Source organism: Ranitomeya imitator, chromosome 3, assembly GCF_032444005.1.
Source record: "Ranitomeya imitator isolate aRanImi1 chromosome 3, aRanImi1.pri, whole genome shotgun sequence".
NCBI classification, from domain to species: Eukaryota; Metazoa; Chordata; class Amphibia; order Anura; family Dendrobatidae; genus Ranitomeya; species Ranitomeya imitator.
Window position 1 is genome coordinate 712,947,952 of NC_091284.1, and position 21,038 is coordinate 712,968,989.

At 43.7% G+C, this 21,038-nt stretch overlaps 1 protein-coding gene across 3 annotated transcripts in view; it reads left to right on the plus strand.

Moving 5' to 3' along the window:
• Positions 1-21,038, plus strand: part of HDAC7 (histone deacetylase 7) — a 579,208-nt gene that overhangs the window by 411,809 nt on the left and 146,361 nt on the right. Inside the window, exon 4 of one of the 3 annotated variants that reach the window (XM_069758685.1) lies at positions 8,955-9,017. The exons of 1 other annotated variant lie outside the window; for it this stretch is intronic. Coding sequence is in view for 1 of the 2 variants with exons in the window: in XM_069758684.1 (XP_069614785.1) it covers positions 8,894-9,017 (124 nt within the window). In the remaining variant the exon portion in view is untranslated. Of the gene's footprint in view, positions 1-8,523; positions 9,018-21,038 lie in introns of those variants that run through there. One more of the 3 variants, XM_069758684.1, reaches the window with a different exon arrangement.

Sequence of the window (21,038 nt, forward strand, 5' to 3'; positions counted from 1 at the left end):
CAGTTTTGGGTCATATGGGCGGAGTTTTCGGGTGTTTGATTCACCCTTTCCTTACCTGCTGGCTGCATGCTGGCCGAAATATTGGATAGAAGTTCATTCTCTGTCCTCCATAGTACATGCCTGTGCAAGGTAAGATTGCTTTGCGCAGGTGTGTACTACGGAGGACAGAGAATGAACTTCAATCCAATATTGCAGCCAGCATGCAGCCAGCAGGTAAGGAAAGGGTGAATCAAACACCCGAAAACTCCGCCCATATGACCCAAAACCAGTCCCGCCAAATTCAGGTGACAGGTTCCCTTTAAATAACAAGAATTGTCAAGAGCTGGTGAGTGCAGCCATTTTTTGTTCTTTCTTACTATTATTTATTAATTGTATTATTCTTACATTTGAATAAATAAAGTATATATGGATTCTAGACTCCCGATTCTTTAGAATCGGGCTGCCATCTAGTACATATATATATATATATATATATATATATATATATATATATATATATATATATATATATATATAAATAAAACATCTTCTGGATATATTCTAGCTGACATTTAACTTCTAATATAATGGTTCGAAGATAACAAATAGTTTTTAGCAGTGGTGAGATCACCTCCCATGAGTCTCTGAAGACCGCCCTTATTTTCTTCAGCTCGCAGTGGAATACATCACAGGAGTCTTGTTTTACACATCAAAATTTTTTCAGTATGAGTGAATATGTGAAGAAAGTGGAAAAGTGTGCTGGTAATATTAAAGGAATCTGTTTGTTTTATATCTTTGCCAAATATAAGTGGGAATAGATGACACATCCAAGACACGTCTTGTGGGACCTACTAGACACTATGCGCACCCTGCGACATGATTACGAATGTGGCTAAAAATATGGGCTTTCATATTGTAGACACCCGTGAGTCATCCGGGACCGAACGTTGTACTACACACTACCAGGTGGTGTATGATTAACCAGAGAATGTTGACTACGCATAATTCAAGGCGACAGCTAACAAGAATGTCTCAGAAAACTCATGGGTCATAGATCCTTATACCTTGTTTTTCAAAAACAATCTTTGTCAGAGGTCATTAGACGATTATTAGGGTAAGTTCACGTTTTTATGTGGATTTATAAACATATTCGCTCCACGATTCACATAAAAACGATTCAAATCCATTCTGAATACACTTTGACACGGATTTTGGAGCCAATCAGCTTCAAGATCATCAACAAAAAACTCCAGCATACCCTAATACTTGAACAAGTCACTAATCCTGCAATTCGTGGACCTAGAAAGTAGGCTGTTTTCCACATGGGAGAGGACTCATTTGCAGATCCCTTTTTTTCTGGGTGCACAGCGTGGCCTATAAGTCTCTCTACACCAGCTTGGCACTCTCCACTTCAGGGCTGTTTGCAAACAAACTAAGGCTAGGGCCACATTGCGTTAGTGCAATCCGTTTAGCGCTAACGCAATGTTTTTAACGGGGCCGCGGTAACGTCCCCGCTCGCACAGATCCCCGATCTGCGAGAGCGGGGAACGGACCGCGGGCGCGCCTCGGACGCTGCAAGCAGCGTCCGCGGCGCGCCAGGAAACAACGGCGGGGCGTCGCTAGCGCTTGCCGAACATGGCACGCGCTAGTGCTGTGCGTTCCCATTGCCGTGAATGGGCGCGCTAACGGACGCGTTGCACGGTGTTAATTTCGCCGTGCAACGCTGTCCGTTAGCGCGTTCCCATTAACGCAATGGGAACCTAGCCTAAGTGCCTGTTGTCATCACTTGGGAACTGATCACACTTTACGGGGGCGTCTGATTGTTAATCTTTTATCAATACTCTGAAACTCCGCCCCCACCTCCCCGCAACTCACAATGGGGCAGCGGATGCGCTGGAAAAATGCATCCGCTGCCCCTGTTGTGCGGCACTTGCACAGTATGCGTCGGGCCGACGCTAGCGTGAAAGTAGCCTTAAACTGAACAGCACTGGAGTAATGTGCCGTAAATGTATTTACAGGTATGTGCACATAATGTCTTTTTCAGGCAGATTTTTGATGAATTTGCCTAAAGAAGCTCTTAAAAATGTTTAGCAGAATTAACATATGCATAGTGATGTGAAAATGACGTACTGCGCATACTTACACGCTCGATCTTTTTGAGCTTCTTTTAACCCCTAAAGGCTTCGAATGCCGTTAAAGGTTTTTACTATCCCATCTGAAAGCAGCATGATGTAGGGGACACCCCCCGATTCCAGTGATGTCACTTTCTGAGCTGCTTGCTGTCATTTTGATAAAATCACTGTTTTCTCTGCTGCAGATCTAGCAGTTCTCTGAATGCTGAGCTCTGTATGACCTGCCACCATCACTGATCGGCAGCTTTCAGTGTGCAAAGAAAGCTGCCAATCAGTGATGGAGACGGGGTTACATAGAGATCATGAATATGGTTTACTAGTGTTCTAGTGCTAACTCCTGCTGATAAAACAGTGATTTAATAAAAAATAAGCAAGCAGCCTCATAAGTGACACATCGCTGGAATCATGGTCTCTGTCTATTATGGTCCCCTCAGACTAGGTGGCAAAACTCACCAAAAGCTCATTGTGGGAATGTAGCCTAAGACAGGATAATGCCACGTTGAGCTTTCGGTTCGTTATTGACCCTGCATAATTTCTGCACCATTTTTGCATCTGTTATGTAAATTACGTTACTTGCAGTTTTTCATTACATTTTTATGTGCATGTTTTTTTTAATATGCCTTTTCATCACCTGTTTGATGTGGTGTTTTTTCTCTCTTTTTGGTGTGTCGTGCTGTAAATAAAGCTGCTTTGTTTTTGATACTTCCTGGTATTTAGCTTTGGCAAAACCTTATTGTATACTGTGCTGATCACATGCGTTGTCAATGTGCTTCCAAAGCTGAAATTACACATACGTTTTTTACCTGTGGATTTTCCACATCTAATACAAGTCTATGCTGTGTTGAAAAAATGCACAGTGGCCACGTAATTTCTATAAATCCCATCCACTGTGCTGGAACTGTAAAAATATGCGGAGTCAAAAATGACTTAATGATTTTGAAAATCTAAAGCACCATATCCCAGAAATCAGATAGGACAGGCTGCAGGCCAGGGGCAAGCAATGCAGCCCCACAGGGGTCCGATGGGTAAGGGGGCTCAGGTGGTAAGGGGGCCCGGATCCATCCCTGAAGCAGGTGGGACTGGAGAGGGCCCATATGTTGCTCTTTGCCCAGGCGCCTCTTCTGTTTCCGCTCCTGCTGCAGGCGGCATTTTTATGGGAAGATGTTTTACCATCGCCATAAAGAGAAAGCAAAGATTGTGCTATTTGTGTGGCTTTTGTTCAATATCGGGGAAAAAAGAGGAATGCAGCAATAAAACTCACAAAGGGAGATGGGTGGCAAACTTGGTGCAGCCAGAAGAAGCCAACCCCAGCCATGCTGCCCGAAGACCCCGGTAACACCTTCCAGGCTGGGCACACTACAAACTGTCCCTGGTTCACCAGTTAAGGCTACGTTCACATTTGCGTTGTACGATGTTGCGTCCGAGACGCAACGCACAACGCAAAACAAAACGCACCAAAACACACGCTAAAACGCAGCGTTTTGCGACGCATGCGTCCTTTTTTGCACGCAAAAAAAATGCAACTTGCTGCGTTCACTGCGCCCTACGCTTGCGGCAAAAAAAATGCATGCGTCGCAAAATGCAGCACAACGCATGTCCATGCGCCCATGTCAAATATAGGGGCGCATGACGCATGCGTCGCCGCGGTTGCGCCCGACGCAACGCAAATGTGAACGTAGCCTAACTCCTTCCACCCTGCACTCCGAAATGACTTTGCTTCCAGGCTGCACACTGAACCAGTCAACCCTGTCCACACTGTAATGGGAACTGGATAATCCCCAGAACCAAATAAACCCTTATACTTTACACCCGTTAACCCATTCTACTGGATGCTCTAAAACCGGTAACCCCATCCACGCTGAGTCCTGAATAGGACATCGCCTTCAACGCTACGCTAAGAACCAATTAACCCCTGCCATGCTGCACGCTGCAGATTAACCTGTTTCACTCTTCACTTCCAAACCCTAACTCCCCTACAATGGTACACTCGCGTTCAGCCCCTTCCTCATTGCAGCTAGATTACGTTGACCCTTTTCTGCCGTCGCCAGGATCAGGCTGGCCATACAATTAAGCTTTAAAGGGAACCTGTCACCCCGTTTTTTCAGATTGAGCTATAAGTACTGTTAAATAGGGCCTGCGCTGTGCGTTACTATAGTGTATGTAGTGTACCCTGATTCCCCATGTATGCTGAGAAATACATTACCAAAGTCGCCGTTTTCGCCTGTCAATCAGGCTGGTCTGGTCAGGTGGGCGTGTTCACAGCGCTCTTTTCTTCTCCAGCTTTCCGTTGGTGGCGTAGTGGTGTGCGCATGTCCAAGGTCCGAATTCCCTGCGCCCACGTGAAGACACAGCGCGCGATCTGCGCTGTTATCCCTTGCATCGGTGGGGGCGGCCATCTTCCTGGGGCCGCGCGTGCGCAGATGGAGTGCTCTGCTGCACGGGGCTTCAGGAAAATGGCCGCGGGATGCCGCGCGTGCGCATTAGAGATCGCGGCGGCCATTTTTCCAAAGCCGAGATGCAAACTCGGCTTTGGGAAAATGGCCGCCGCGATCTCTAATGCGCACGCGCGGCATCCCGCGGCCATTTTCCTGAAGCCCCGTGCAGCAGAGCACTCCATCTGCGCACGCGCGGCCCCAGGAAGATGGCCGCCCCCACCGATGCAAGGGATAACAGCGCAGATCGCGCGCTGTGTCTTCACGTGGGCGCAGGGAATTCGGACCTTGGACATGCGCACACCACTACGCCACCAACGGAAAGCTGGAGAAGAAAAGAGCGCTGTGAACACGCCCACCTGACCAGACCAGCCTGATTGACAGGCGAAAACGGCGACTTTGGTAATGTATTTCTCAGCATACATGGGGAATCAGGGTACACTACATACACTATAGTAACGCACAGCGCAGGCCCTATTTAACAGTATTTATAGCTCAATCTGAAAAAACGGGGTGACAGGTTCCCTGGACGTTTTCTGAGTGACTTGTCATTCATGATTGATTTGTGAAGTAATGTGCCCCCGACGTCTATATCAGGAGGATTCAGCCTGGAAACCCCCTGAAGAAGCACAGCAAAAAAATGAGCTCAATACACAGCAATATAATATATATTAGAAAGGATAGAAAGCATAAGAAAATTGGAGCATAGTCCAAGGGTAATCAAAAAATGTAAATGTATTGAAATAATACACACTACATATAAATAGACTAGGGTCAGGTAATAAAAGCAAAGACAATAGTGTCCTGAATAAAGACGTTATTGCTATTCATAGGTAAAAGTGCACAAGTGCCTCAAGAAAGACCCTAAAGTCCAGACAAAATGTATATAATAGCGATACAAGTATCCAAATGGCTGTAGTAATCTGCGCGCTATGCCATTAAACAGAACAGGGTCACATGCTCTTATCCGTGCTTACCCATGGTATTGCTAAGTCAGGACACGTGTCCACGCCGCCACCGACGCGCGTTTCGCCTCTTTCTCAAGGTGCGGTGCAGCCATTTGGATACTTGTATCGCTATTATATACATTTTGTCTGGACTTAAGGGTCTTTCTTGCAGCACTTGAGCACTTTTACCTATGAATAGCAATAACGTCTTTAGTCAGGACACTATTGTCTTTATTACCTGATCCTAGTCTATTTATACGTAGTGTGTATTATTTCTATAAATTTACATTTTTTGATTACCCCGGGACTATGCTCCAATTTTCCTATGCTTTACATCATGCCTAGGAGTGTCCTGTAGGTGCACCTTTGAGACATCCCCATGGGTCTTGGTCTCTGGGGTACCTCTCTACTAATGTCGCCCTGTAGGGTTTATGTTTATCAATATAAGAAAGGACATTGCCGTGCACATGTTCCAGCTTTTGCCACTTCTTTTATCAGCTTCAGGATTCAGATACCATGAAGTGGTTAAAAGAAGGCACATGCCCATTCTTTGGGCAAGATGGCAGCGCCCGAGCTGCTTCAAGACTTCAAAGACTCCAGCAAAACTACTTCATTAAAATGGCCGCCGGCGTTGTCACCTTGGAAAACTCGTAGATTCTGCCAGCATCTTAAAGACGTTGCTTGCACGTACCCTATATCTGCCCTTCTGGTTGTGCAACCTTCATGGATAAGGCTACTTTCACACATCAGGTTTTTTGCATCATGCACAATCCGGCGAATGTTGAAAAAAACGGGTCCGGCGCAGATTGTGAAAAACTGATGCGACGGATCCGTTTTTCCAATGGATCCAACTAGCACATCCAGATAATTGGATAAAAAAAAAATTTGGAGCGTGCTCAGTTTAAAAAAAACGGAAGCCGGCGCCGATCTCTGTCATTTTCCGGCTCCCATAGCCTTCCATTCTAGCAAACAGCTGGAAGCGCTGGAGGCGGCACTTCCGGCTTTTTCGCCAGAGACAAAAAACGTTGCTATGGACGAAACGGGAAACGGCAGATTTGCCGCAAGGTCATCCGGCACTAATACAAGTCTATTGGGAGAAAAATGGATCCGGCGGCAACATTCGCTGGATCCGTTCTTTTGAAAATTAGCGGGATTGAGCCTGACAGCGAAAACCTGATGTGTGAAAGTAGCCTTACCTTCCCAGAAATCAGACTGTCAGCAGAACTTCCCAAATAGAACGGTGTGCAGATAGGAGCCAGGTTCCCACATGCAGAATCACTGCTTCGATTTTCATTATTTTTGCACATTTTCCACTGAAAATACACAACAGTTTCTGTTTATTATTTTTCGTGAAATACATTTTCCTTTTTTTATGAATATTTGACACTTTTTTATGCATTTTAAGAGCAGAAACTCACGTAAAAACGCAATTGCAAATTTAAATGCTTTTTAGGCTGACCATAAAAGTCAAAGGCCACGTCTTTCTTTAATTATTTTGTTTTTTGCTGGGCATTTTTGATCCTTTCTCCCATTTATTTAATGCTTTTTTGGTGCAGGTTTGAAGCTGCATTTTTTTAATTTAATTGTTTGGTTTTTTTTTTACAACAGAATTATTTTGTTTCCAGTGGTTTCCATGCATAAATTGCACTTTTAAAATGTATTTTTTTCGGGCTCAGAAAAAACGCACCAAAAAAAAAACCACATCGCTCAAGGGCATTGTTAGACATCATTTTTCATGAAAAAGCAGCATAGGTTATGATGGGTGCGTGTGGGATCCGTGACAGGAACGGATACAACATGTACTGGAAACGTATGAAGGAGACCTAAGAAGGTTGGGGGGAGGGGATGCACCAAAAAACCCTGCAGTATCACTACGCCTTTAAAGAAATTGTCCAGTACTTGGACTTCTTCTCATGCCCCCCGCTTGGCCCCCATAAAATAATAAAGCTTATGCTCGCCGCCCGTGCTGGCGCTGTCCCCGCGGTGTCATCACTCCGTCTCCTGCGCTATTGTGACATGTGATGCTGGCGTCCAATCAGTGCTGGCGTTACTGTCCCCGCCTCCTGTCGAAATGAGCAGGAAGAGGAAGTCAGAGATCAGCCGCAGCCTGGACTTCCTCTTCCTGTTCGATTTGTCCGAAGGCGGAGACAGTGACGCCAGCGCTGATTGGGCGCCGGGCTCACGTGTCACAATAACAGCACCGGAGCCCAAGAGATGGAGCGCCGCCACCGCAGGAACGCCGCCGCCACGGGAGGCGAGTATAAGCATTATTATTTTATCAGGGCCAAACCTTTACATCAAGAAGGGGTCATCGTAGCAGTGGACACCCCCTATACAGGCATCATGGACATGACTTCTTGTGAACTCACATCCACTTTGCTTGGGCAGTTCAATTCAGATCTTCTGCACACAAAAAAAGCAGAGGAAGAAAACGCACTATTTACGCTACGTGTGGACACAGCCCTAAAGGGGGAAATTCTCCAAAAACCCTACGGTTGCTCGGCGTCTTTAGAGTCTTCATGAAATCACATCCACTTTGCTTGGATAATTAAATGCATATCTACTGCACACAAAAAAAGCAGAGGAAAAAGTGCACTGAAAGTGTGAACAGGGCCTAAAGGGTCAAAAAACGCACAGAAAACTCCTACAGTTTAGCGGCGGTTAAAGTGCTCATGAGTTTTTGTGAACTCGCATTCATTTTACTGAAAAAACAAACAAACAAATCGCAGCGGTTATGCCCCGTGGGAACTTGGCCAAATATGCCAGGTAAACCTCGGGCAGAGTTAACCCCTTTCATGCTGCAGCCTTTCCCTCCATGTGGCAGGACTTGGTCCTGTCACAGCGCCCTCAGCCGTGTGCAGGTAGGTGAGGGAGGAAGCGTGCTGTGCCCTCCCCGTGTGCCCGCAGTGGCGGCCCGTCCTGATTGGCCCCGCAGACAATGCTGCTCCCTGCTTTGTGTGTGTGCGCGGCTGCTGATATGAGCGCTATTTTTGGCCGCGCTCCTCCTCCTGCCGTCTATTTCTGTCAGTCTGAGCTCGGGGCAGTGGAGGAACCATGCTGTGCGCACACCCAGAGCCGCCTGCATGCACAGCCATTCCCCGGCAGCAGGGCAGGTGAAGCGGCGGGCAGTGCCAGGGCTGCAGCGGGCACCTCGTCGCCCCTTTCTTCTCGCGCCTCTCTAGTTGCTCCTCGGATGGCATGCCGACTTTCCGTGCCCGCGTGTGCTGACCTCTAGGAGCCTGGCATGGACTGAGGCTTGGACTGCCTTCTTCTAGCGCCCTGTGTATGGATTTGCCGGCCACCCTCCAGCCCATGTGTCAGAGGGGCACCGTCACCGTGCAGCAGTGAGGACCGTGCCCAGGACAGTGCCCAGGACCGCCATCCCTTCATCCCCCTCGCCTCCATGCCTGGATTACATCAAATGTTAAACACCATTTACGAGGCTGATTCTGCTTCTTCCACAGATGGCATCAGAAGGGGCGAGCCGGGCCTGAGGTTCGGGCACAAGAGTGGTGCCAGCGGAGCAGGTAGGAGGCTCGCCTTTATTACATGGCTTTTAGAAGGAAAGATTAGAGAGGGACCACAAGTCTCAGCATTTCCCTAGTCTCCATGCCTTGTCTGGCTGCAGTATGGGGGCAGACCTTGTGCCCCCCATGTCATGCTGCCCAGGTGACACCGCTGACCCCAGCCCCTGCCAGGATGACCCCACAGCTTCGCCCCAGGCAGCTGGAGCAGGATGGACCCCTGTGATTCTTCTTCTTCCTGCCCCATGGAGACTCCTGCTCTGCAGAGGTTCTGCAGTAACTGAGTCCGATCACCTTGACCTGCACAGAGCCACTTCTGGGGCCCAGATAGCAATGATTTGTGACCATTTGCTATTTAGAAACTTTTTATTACATGGTAACAACATAATAAAGGAGAATTACTACTTAGTGGTATCGTAAACATAAATGATACCATAAAACCAACACAACGTGTTATTAAGATACAATATTAATGGAAACGTTTAGATGCAAAATATTTACTTTTACTATTAAATACCGTAAAGTTCAGGCTGTGAAAAGCACAGAGCTGGCTGTGCCCATTATGGATGGGCCCGTGTATGTGATAGACATGCTCTTACTCTTGGTCACCTACAGCGCCATTTTCCTGTAAAAAACGTAGTATATGATCAAAATAGCCAAGATGACGTTTCCATATTTCCTCCAGATGGGGAACAGCTGGGGTCTGGTGCTGCCCACTGACAGTGGATTAACAATTGGATCTTGTGCCCATAAAATGATGCCCGGCCTTAGACATAGATTGTTTCTGGATCCTGTCAACATAAGAATGGGATAGATGGCGACTTTGGCCACAACAGAGGTCGCATGGTCAAAGATGGCTCTGTGCAGCCGCTACATTATTATTATTTATTATTACAGCACCATTGATGAGAAGGTTACATAGAAAATAAGTAGATATTATAATGAACAAACTGCTGCAGAAGGCCGAGGACCCTGCCCTTTGTGGGCTTAGGGTCCACAGGGTAACAGGGAGGGAGGCGAGGAGCATGTCGCAAAGATATCCACCTGGTTCTGACTTTTTGCGTCTTGCGTACAGTGGTCACGTGACCCCCAACGCGATCCCATTCATCGCCATTATGCTGCAATGTAGCGGCTGCACAGAATTTTTTTTTAATTTTTTTTGGATGCGTGACCTTTGTTATTACCAAAGTCGACGTGCAGCCCCAGACTAAGTCACGTCGCCCATTGGTGGAAACAAGGACCAAATAAGGGGGATGTTTGCCGGTGCTTTGTGAATCGGGGGTGTGTGTCAGCCGGTTATCGCAGTCATATTATTTCTACGGCCAAGATATGACCTCCTGATCTTCTATGCCGAGAAATTAAAAGATAAGAAAATGTGCAATTGGCGGAGAAAGGTTGAACGTGATGGTCCTAGGTCTTTATTCAACCGACGTAACTATGCAACTGCAAAAATCATATTTATGATAATGAATATTAAAATCCAATCCCTGTGCCACAAAGAGGATCTTTGGCGTTGTTACACCACCGGGGCTGTTTTCCTGTAATGTAACAATTTTACTATTATCGATCGTTGATGATCGGATTGTCTATCACCCATATAGATCAATATTCTTCTTTAGAGACTTGTTATGCCTTTATTTTTTGGCAGATAAATGTGGCTGGCCCAGGCAAGCTTACCAGCTGTAATACAGCCCCAATAACCCCCCCCCCCCAATAAATAATTTGTAATCGGCACAAACATTTTCAGCATTGCACGTTTTCTTTTTGGAGAAGGCCTGGGTCCAATGTTATCGCTGAAAACAAAGCAAGTTAAGCTGCTGCTGCTATGCGCCTGAATTCTCAGGAAGCCTCACATGTGAGAAGAAGCAGATGTCTGGGGGCCGGCATTTCTGAGCCCTGCGCTGCCTGCCAGAGAATTAGGGTCTTTTTACATTACGCTACCTTTCTCTAGTAAGCAGAAGGTTTGGCGTCACTGATCCGAAAAAAAAGAGTTACGGTGTTAAAAAATTTGCAAATGTAAAATTTAAGTCAATTCTCCGAAAACGATAGAAAAGGAGGAGGAAGTGTGCTGTGAGATTCGTGACATGATTGAAAGAAAAGTAGCAGATGATTGGAATGCAATGGAAAAAAATGTAAACACCCAAGGGGTGCGAGGAAGTTTATTCTGAGCAGGAGCCACAAGGAAACAAAAAATGGGCAGACTGGTCGGGCCTGTTAGTCGTCACAAGCAGCATTTTAAGCGAGAAGAGCTTTTTATAAATAGAGACACATTCAGTATTACTAGGTCGCTCATTACTTTGCTGGGGGGAAGGAAAATAATACATTGCGGCTTTCTTTGGTCGAGGATATGTGGAACGTAAAGGCAAAATCTGTGGGTGTTATGTGGCACCCGAACGCAGGGGCACTACATTTTCCTTTTGAAATGATATAAGGGGGTGACAGTGATGCCGCTGTCCAATGTAGGGCATTGTAGAGACGTGAGCAATCAATAAGCAGCGCAATATTTGCTATCGTTATGCTGTATGCCCAGAGTCGCCATGTAGCCCCTGGCATTGTTCACATGCGTTTTTACATCTTCTGCAGAAAAAAAATCTACATTTTACAGTACCAGCAAAAACTGTGATTTTAGAAATCTCATGCATATATATATATATATATATATATATATATATATATATATATATATATATATATATATATATATATATATATATATATATATATATATTTTTTTTTAAATCTGCAGCATGTCAATTCTTTCAGCGTAGAAAGCAGCGAGAGAGTGCGAAAAATGCAGCAAACTGGCTTTTTGCTGCATTTTTTGCTTCTTTTAGTGAATAAATCTAATTTTATTAAATGTGCTGTAGCCAAATCACACATGAAATATGCAAAAAAAAAAAAACGCAGCAAAACCCTGCATTTTGAACACCGCGCTATTCCTGCCAATAAAGTGGATTTTGGCTGCCAAAAAAAAATGCTAAAAAAACTGCTGCGTGTGAAAATAGTCCTAACCTTTTACTTTTTGTGTGTTTCGTTTCCAGTTCTGGTTACAAATTCTATGATAAGTGGAAATTGAAAAGAAGCAAGGATCCATTGAATCAGGGCCCAGAGTTCTCCCCTGCAGTGACGGCATTTTATTTTTAGTTAGCTGTGTATACTTAAGATTTTTACTATTCCTCCTACAATGGAGGGAGAACAATTACTGTTGATATATACAATCTTACAGTTTCTAGGCACTTCCTCCTCTGGGACAATTGTTTTTATTCACAAACTTCCTGTCTTGAGAGATTTATTTTGGCACCTACCTGCAGTTTCTAAAGTTGTGTCGCTCCGGCTGAGAACATATGATGGTCTTGTAATAACACCCATATTTACAATGCACTGATTTACAGTAGATACTTACACATGAAAAGGCTCCTTCGCACTTTTTTTTATTTTTTAACTAAAGTTGACAATTTTTGTTAACAGAAAAAATTACAGGGTGGCTCAACAGGACTGGATTTTCCTTATCTTTTTCTTAAGAAAATATAGTGCATATAAAAGAAAAATGTACATGGTCGACATGACCCAGTCCGTGCGCGCATAGTGGAGACGGGATTTCATAAAATCACCTCCACTATGCTGTAGCATCTGGACGCCAATCCGCAGCAAATCCTGAATGAATCCTTAACGTGGAAACATTCCCTAACTCATGACAGTCATGGGTAAGACTGCCTAGTGCAGTCGAAGCGCGTCGACTGGGTCATGTCGACATGTACATTTTTCTTTTGTATGCACCATATTTTCTTTTGAAAAAGAAAAGGAAAATCCAATCCTGTTAATCCGGACTACAATTTTTTTCCATTTTCCTTGATGTGAGGGCAGCATGGTGGCGCAGTGGATAGCACTGCAGCCTTGAAGCGCTGGAGTCCTGGGTTCTAATCCCACCTTGGACAACATCTGCAAGGAGTTTGTATGTTCTCCCCGTGTTTGCGTGGGTTAACTCCGGTTTCCTCCCACATTCCAAAGACATACTGATAGGGAATTTAGATATGAGCCCCGTTGGGGACAGTGATGATAATGTGTGCAAAACTGTAAAGCGCTGCGGAATATGTTAGCGCTATATAAAAATAAAGATTATTATTATGTGAGGCCGGTGTCTGAGCCCCAGGTGGATGAGCATAGAGCTACTAGGTGAGCTGGAATCAAGTTTTTATAATTTTTAATATTTTTGTTACAATATTACATAGAAAAAGCTGATTAGATCCTATTGGATCCTGGTAATAATCAACACTATCAATTTGTAGCTACTGAAATCTCTTGTGAGGAGTCTTCCTTTTGCTTTGGAATTTTCTCCCTTTTACTTCCAGGCGTAAAACTGGTTGAGTCAGAGTTGAATGTGTCCTGTGTGTGATTTCAACACCTCTGCTTTTGGCACTTTACAGATTATATTTACAAATGTACCTGCAACCGGTGTGGCCGGTGGTTACCTAATAGTATTCTGCAACTGTCTATTTAGTGGGATAATATGGCAGACCCCTCTAGATATAGGTGTGGTGGAGCTATGATGTTCCAAAACAATCAGGAAGTTTTCTCCTTGGCTCTGTCAATGACCTGATTGACGGGGGCTCTCTGTCTGCTTTAGGCCATTAGCAAATTATTTGAGCAATACAGACCATCCTCCTCCAAACGCCTCAATGTCAGAGGGAGGTCGAATAAGGGCCCTACTTTTATTGGAATAAACCTGAAATGAGAGGTTCCTGGACAAGTTTGGGCCAACAGCGTAGCAACTAGAATTAAAGTACATTAATAAGTTTTATTAGTTTACATTTTGGCAACTATCTAAAAACTTTTTATCTTGCTGGATACTTTAAAGGGGTTTTCCTATTTCATTTCTTGTAGTCCATAGTCAGCAGACTGTCAAAATAACAAAACGAGCTTATTACTTACCCTCTCCAGGTCCATCATTGTCTTTTTAAGGCTTCGGGTCTTTGTTGATTGACTGCAGCATTGATGTCACATACAGCGCTCCTGAACTCTGCTGCTAATCACTGGACTCAGGGACTGTGTCGACATAAACAGCACAAGAATGAATCATAGATTGGCTGCAGTGGTTAAATCCACTATAAATGTGCTATCACTGCTGCAACTGATCGACAGATACCTGTTAAGTGTTGGAGAGGTAAAACTGAACTTATGGAGGTGAGCAAAAGTTTGGTTTATTTTATCAGCCTGCAGCCAACCCCTTTAAGCTCTTGGTTTCCCTGAAGTGAGAATCTTATTAGATTGCTCCAGTTTAGCCAATTACCAACTCGAATCAGTGCAACGTTGACTTTTTATATATATATAGATTAGGCTACTTTCACACTAGCGTCGTACGACGCAATGCGTCGTGGCGACATACCGACGCATGCTGTGAAAGCGCAGCACAACGGGGGCAGTGGATGCAGTTTTACAATGCATCCGCTGCCCCATTGTGAGCTCCGGGGAGGAGGGGGCGGAGTTCCGGCCGCGCATGCGCGGTCGGAAATGGCGGACACAACGCACCAAAAAACATTACATGCAACGTTTTTTGGTGCCGATGGTCCGCCACAACACGACGCAACCGTCGCACGACGGTTGCGACGTGTGGCAATGCGTCGTTAATACAAGCCTATGGAGAAAAAACGCATCCTGCAGACAACTTTGCAGGATGCGTTTTTTCTGCAAAATGACGCGTTGCGACGTGCGTCGTACGACGCTAGTGTGAAAGTAGCCTTAGGTTTACCTACTCGACTTCGTTTCACCAGACCCCAGTTTGGACCATTCTTGCTTTGCACCTAATTTTCGACCCTGTTCTTATGTAACCTTTGTATCAGAATAAAGGAGTTGACTTTTGGTTCCTGCTTCTGTGCAGCTGTAGTCTCTTATAATACCTGTATCTATTCCACTTGGAAACATGCTCAAATTTCTAAATCCAGTCTCTTGTGAAGAACAAAAGGTTGCCTTCAAAAGAAAGCAAACACAAAGGGCTTGTTTGGGCAAGTGCTTGGATTTATAGGATGTCATGTAAATGAAATAATTTGGAAACCAAACGAGATATAAATAGTTCACTGATTGTGTTCTCAGACTGTTTTACTGCATTTAGGAAATTGTGTACCAAAAGGAATTATTTTGTGTTCTGGCAGTGGTATCTTCATGTAATCATCCAGTCAGTGTTGGAACAACGCCATGTAGCAGGAAGCAATGCTCTAGAAAAGTGACATTGTAGGTGTCAAATCTAAGAAAAATTGCAGTTCATAAGGATGCAAATTGCCTCTTCTGAGAAAAAGAGGACTTAAACTCTATAGCGCCACCTGTTGGAATTGATTTGGCTTTTATCCTAAGTCATATTGCACGACTCGTTAAAGGGTTGATTGTGTGTTCCCATTTTATAAAGGTTCCGTCTTTTCAAAAAGGCTTCTGGAGTCAGAATTGGTGTTCAGCAGAATATAGGGAGCTCACTATTTTTTACACTTTGACCCCCTTTTAAGGGAATCAGAACTTGTTGCTGCTCTGCAGAGTCTTTAGCTTGTGAAGCAAACTGAAAATAACTAAACAGAGCCTATGGTGTGGACCAGAACACAACAGTCTACAGCTTGATTGGGTCAAAAAGCAATGTCCGGGTCAAAAGAGACAAAAAAACACTAAAGTAAGCAAGGGTCAAGCTGTCCGAGGTCAAAACCAGAGCAAGCAGGACAAGTAGCATTAATCCAGAAGAATTTTCAAACAAAGCTGGGTCAGAGTTCAGAGATATCAATCCAATACCAAGAGTAGCTAGATACACAATAACTGGCTCAGTAATATGGAGACACTTAAATAGGCAAATTGTTGCTATTACTGCATGTTATGGTAGGCGGGGGGGGGGGGGGGCATCCCTAGGGATCCTTAGGATCTTCAGAACTAAGGCGCTGCAGCATAGTAAAGCATCTTGTTGGGAAGGGAAATGTAAAATTGCTCCACTCACTAAAGTGCAGCTCTCTGCACGTTGGGGGAGGAAAGCGCTGCAGTGCAGAGAGGCACAGCGCTAAACTAGCGCGGGAGCTTCATTATTCTGGGGAATGGTGGGGTTCTAACCCCAGTACGCGATAACACAGCATAACAATATGTCATTAACCAAAATACTTCCCTTTAAAAAGACAACCCTTGGAGTTCTTCAGTTTCCATTGTGCAAAAACACTGCGAATTTTTCACTGCGTGTTCACATGTGGGAAATGTAGCGTTTTTCATGCAAATGCTGCAAAATGTATCTGCAGGGTAAAACTAACTGAAGCTTTATGCTGCGGTTGTAGATGTCAATGTCAACAGTAAATACCAAGGTGGATACCGCTGCGCCTCCTCCTGTTCGGGACGTCCGCAGTGGATTTGCTACATGAAACATAGCACTAGAATGTAAGGACATCTTAGGCCGCCGTCACACATGCGAGTTTTACGGACGTAAGAGCGCAGAATCTACGTCCGTAAAACTCGCAAAAAATACGGCACAATTATTCTCTATGCCCCTGCTCCTATTTGCCGTATTTTACTGATCAGTATTATACGGCTTTCTACGGCCGTACAAAATCGCAGCATGCTGCGTTTGTCACCGTACTGCGCAAGAAATACGCCAATGAAAGTCTATGGAAGCGTGAAAAAATACGGATTACACACGGACAAGCAGTGTGACTTGCGAGAAATACGCAGCGCTGTTAGAGAGAAAAGCCGGTAATTCAGTGCGGTGTACAGTAAAATCACACTGACAGCTTACAGTAGAATAGGTAGAATAAATGTGTACACATAGAATAGGTATATATATATATATATATATATATATATATATATATATATATATATATATATATATATATATATATGTCAGTGAGACACATATATGTATATATATTAATATTTATTCCAGCGCTAGACAGCTTGAAAGCCGGTAATTCAATTACCGGCTTTTTCCTTCTCCTTCCTAAAACCCGACATGATTTGAGACATGGTTTACATACAGTAAACCATGTCTTCTCTCCATTTTTTTTGCAGATTCCACACTACTAATGTCAGTAGTGTGTATCTGCAAAATTTGGCCGTTCTAGCTCTTAAAATAAAGGGTTAAATGGCGGAAAAAATTGGCGTGGGCTCCCGCGCAATTTTCTCCGCCAGAGTAGTAAAGCCAGTGACTGAGGGCAGATATTAATAGCCTGGAGAGGGTCCACGGTTATTGGCCCCCCCCTGGCTAAAAATATCTGCCCCCAGCCACCCCAGAAAAGGCACATCTGGAAGATGCGCCTATTCTGGCACTTGGCCACTCTCTTCCCATTCCCGTGTAGCGGTGGGATATGGGGTAATGAAGGGTTAATGCCACCTTGCTATTGTAAGGTGACATTAAGCCAGATTAATAATGGAGAGGCGTCAATTATGACACCTATCCATTATTAATCCAATTGTAGTGAAGGGTTAAATAAAACACAAACACATTATTTAAAATTATTTTAATGAAATAAAAACAATGGTTGTTGCAGTATTTTATTCAACGCCCAATCCAGTCACTGAAGACCCTCGTTCTGTGAGTAAAAAAACATAATAAACCAACAATATACTTACCCTCCGCAGATCTGTAACGTCCAACGATGTAAATCCTTCTGAAGGGGTTAAAACATTTTGCAGCAAGGAGCTGTGCTAATGCACGCTGCTCCTCGCTGCAAAACCCCAGGGAATGAGGCTAAAAATAGATCAATGATCTATATTTAGCTTCATTTGCGGTGAGGCGCCCTCTGCTGGCTGTTCATAGATCGTGGGAAATTACCTAGAAAGCCAGGGAGCTTTCTAGGTAATTTCCCACGATCTAAGAACAGCCAGCAGAGGGCGCCTCACCGCAAATGAAGCTAAATATAGATCATTGATCTATTTTTAGCCTCATTCCCTGGGGTTTTGCAGCGAGGAGCAGCGTGCATTAGCACAGCTCCTTGCTGCAAAATGTTTTAACCCCTTCAGAAGGATTTACATCGTTGGACGTTACAGATCTGCGGAGGGTAAGTATATTGTTGGTTTATTATGTTTTTTTACTCACAGAACGAGGGTCTTCAGTGACTGGATTGGGCGTTGAATAAAATACTGCAACAACCATTGTTTTTATTTCATTAAAATAATTTTAAATAATGTGTTTGTGTTTTATTTAACCCTTCACTACAATTGGATTAATAATGGATAGGTGTCATAATTGACGCCTCTCCATTATTAATCTGGCTTAATGTCACCTTACAATAGCAAGGTGGCATTAACCCTTCATTACCCCATATCCCACCGCTACACGGGAATGGGAAGAGAGTGGCCAAGTGCCAGAATAGGCGCATCTTCCAGATGTGCCTTTTCTGGGGTGGCTGGGGGCAGATATTTTTAGCCAGGGGGGGGCCAATAACCGTGGACCCTCTCCAGGCTATTAATATCTGCCCTCAGTCACTGGCTTTACTACTCTGGCGGAGAAAATTGCGCGGGAGCCCACGCCAATTTTTTCCGCCATTTAACCCTTTATTTTAAGAGCTAGAACGGCCAAATTTTGCAGATACACACTACTGACATTAGTAGTGTGGAATCTGCAAAAAAAATGGAGAGAAGACATGGTTTACTGTATGTAAACCATGTCTCAAATCATGTCGGGTTTTAGGAAGGAGAAGGAAAAAGCCGGTAATTGAATTACCGGCTTTCAAGCTGTCTAGCGCTGGAATAAATATTAATATATATACATATATGTGTCTCACTGACATATATATATATATATATATACCTATTCTACGTGTACACATTTATTCTACCTATTCTACTGTAAGCTGTCAGTGTGATTTTACTGTACACCGCACTGAATTACCGGCTTTTCTCTCTAATATATGTGTCTACTGACATATATATATATATATATATATATATATATATAGACAGTATATATATATTTTCTTTTCTTTTTGGGACACATGGATCACTTCTATAGCGGTATGTTGGTTTTGCTAGCCTGCGAGAAAACCACGCAGTACGGATGCCATACGGATTACATACGGAGGATGCCATGCGCAAAAAACGCTGACACACCCTGCCTACGGAGGAGCTACGGACCACTTTTTTCGGGACTTTTCAGCGTATTACAGCCGTAACATACGGACCGTATTGTTTTACGCTGTGTGTGACGCCGGCCTTAGTCTAGGGTCCCGCCACCGTATTTTCTCTCATTTGAGAGAATTAGGTCAATTATGCTAATCATACTATGATCAGAGTTTGATCCAATATTTCTCGAATGTGGAGAAGGTAGAACATTTTTTTTTTTCTCCATCTTTTCCATTCTGTCAGTCTGTGAAAATCGCACTGCACTCTGATGTCATACATGTGCGGTCTGATGTTTTCCACAAACTCATTGATTTGCATGGCGAGTGCAATATGAATATCAGATGCAGATTGGGCATGCTATGATTTCTTTCCTTTGACAATATGTCGGGAGTAAAAAATCTGACATGTCCACGGCCCAATAGAATAGCATTGGTTCAAGTGGAATCCGATGTTTTGTCGGATCACACTTGGATCGAAAATATAGTCGTCTGCACAAGCCCTTAGGGCTCATCTCCACTTGTGTGAGAAAAAAACGGTCCGATTTACGGACCGAAAAAACTGATGTAACGTCTGCGAGTGTCATGCGATTTTTTTTTTTTTTTTTTTTTTTTATCGCAACATCCGTATGACATCCGTATTGCTGTCCGATTTTTACGCACGGGTCTCCTTTGAAAAGCCGGTAATTCAGTGCAGAGTACAGTAAAATCACAGTGACAGGTTAGATTAGAGTAGATATATACACATAGAATAGGTATATATACATATATATATGTCAGGGAGACACCTAAATATTTATATTTAATGCAGCGCTAGATAGCTTTAAAGCTGGTAATTCAATTACCGGCTTTTGCTTTCTCCTTCACAAACCCGACATGATATGAGACCTGGTTTACATACAGTAAACCATCTCATATCACCATTTGTTTTGCATATTCCACACTACTAATGTTAATGTAATGATCAAAGAGCTATATTTAGCTTCATTTGCGATGAGGCGCCCTCTGCTGGCTGTTCATAGATCGTGGGAACTTTCCTTGAAAGCTCCCAGGCTTTCTAGGAAAGTTCCCACGATCTATGAACAGCCTGCAGAGGGCGCCTCACCGCAAATGAAGCTAAATATAGCTCATTGATCTATATTTAGACTCATTCCCCGGGGTTTTGCAGCGAGGAGTAGCATTGCATTAGCAAAGCTCCTGGCTGCAAAATGTTTTAACCCCTTCAGAAGGATTTACATCGTTGGACTTTACAGATCTGTGGAAGGTAAGTATATTGTTGGTTATTATTTTTTTTTTGTCACAGAACGAGGGTCTTCACTATATATATATATATATATATATATATATATATATATATATATATATATATATATATATATATATATATATATATATATATATATATATATATATATGTGTCTCCCTGACATATATATATATGTATATATACCTATTCTATGTGTATATATCTACTCTCATCTAACCTGTCAGTGTGATTTTACTGTACTCTGCGCTGAATTGCCGGCTTTTCTAAGGACACGGGTGCGTAAAAATCGGACAGCACTCGCATGGTGCGAGTGCTGTGCGTTTTTTTTTCTCACACCCATTGACTTGCATTGGCGAGTCTCGTCCGAGAATCTCAGCAATACGCAGCATGCTGCGATTTTTTTTCTCAGCCGACACAGATTTTTCTCAGTCCGATTTCGGCTGGGAAAAAAATCGCAAATGGAGTGTCACATATTGATTAACATTGGTCCGAGTGCAATCCGATTTTTTTTTTATCGGATTGCACTCGTCCGTTTTCCTCACAAGTGGAGATGAGCCCTTAGTGTGTGATACTTGGATGACAGTAATACAAGTGTGAAGCTTTTTTAAACTTATGATATATATAGTCCATTGCTTTTGTAATTTTAAAGGGAACCTGTCACCTGTTTCATGCTGCTAAAATTGGGAGAAG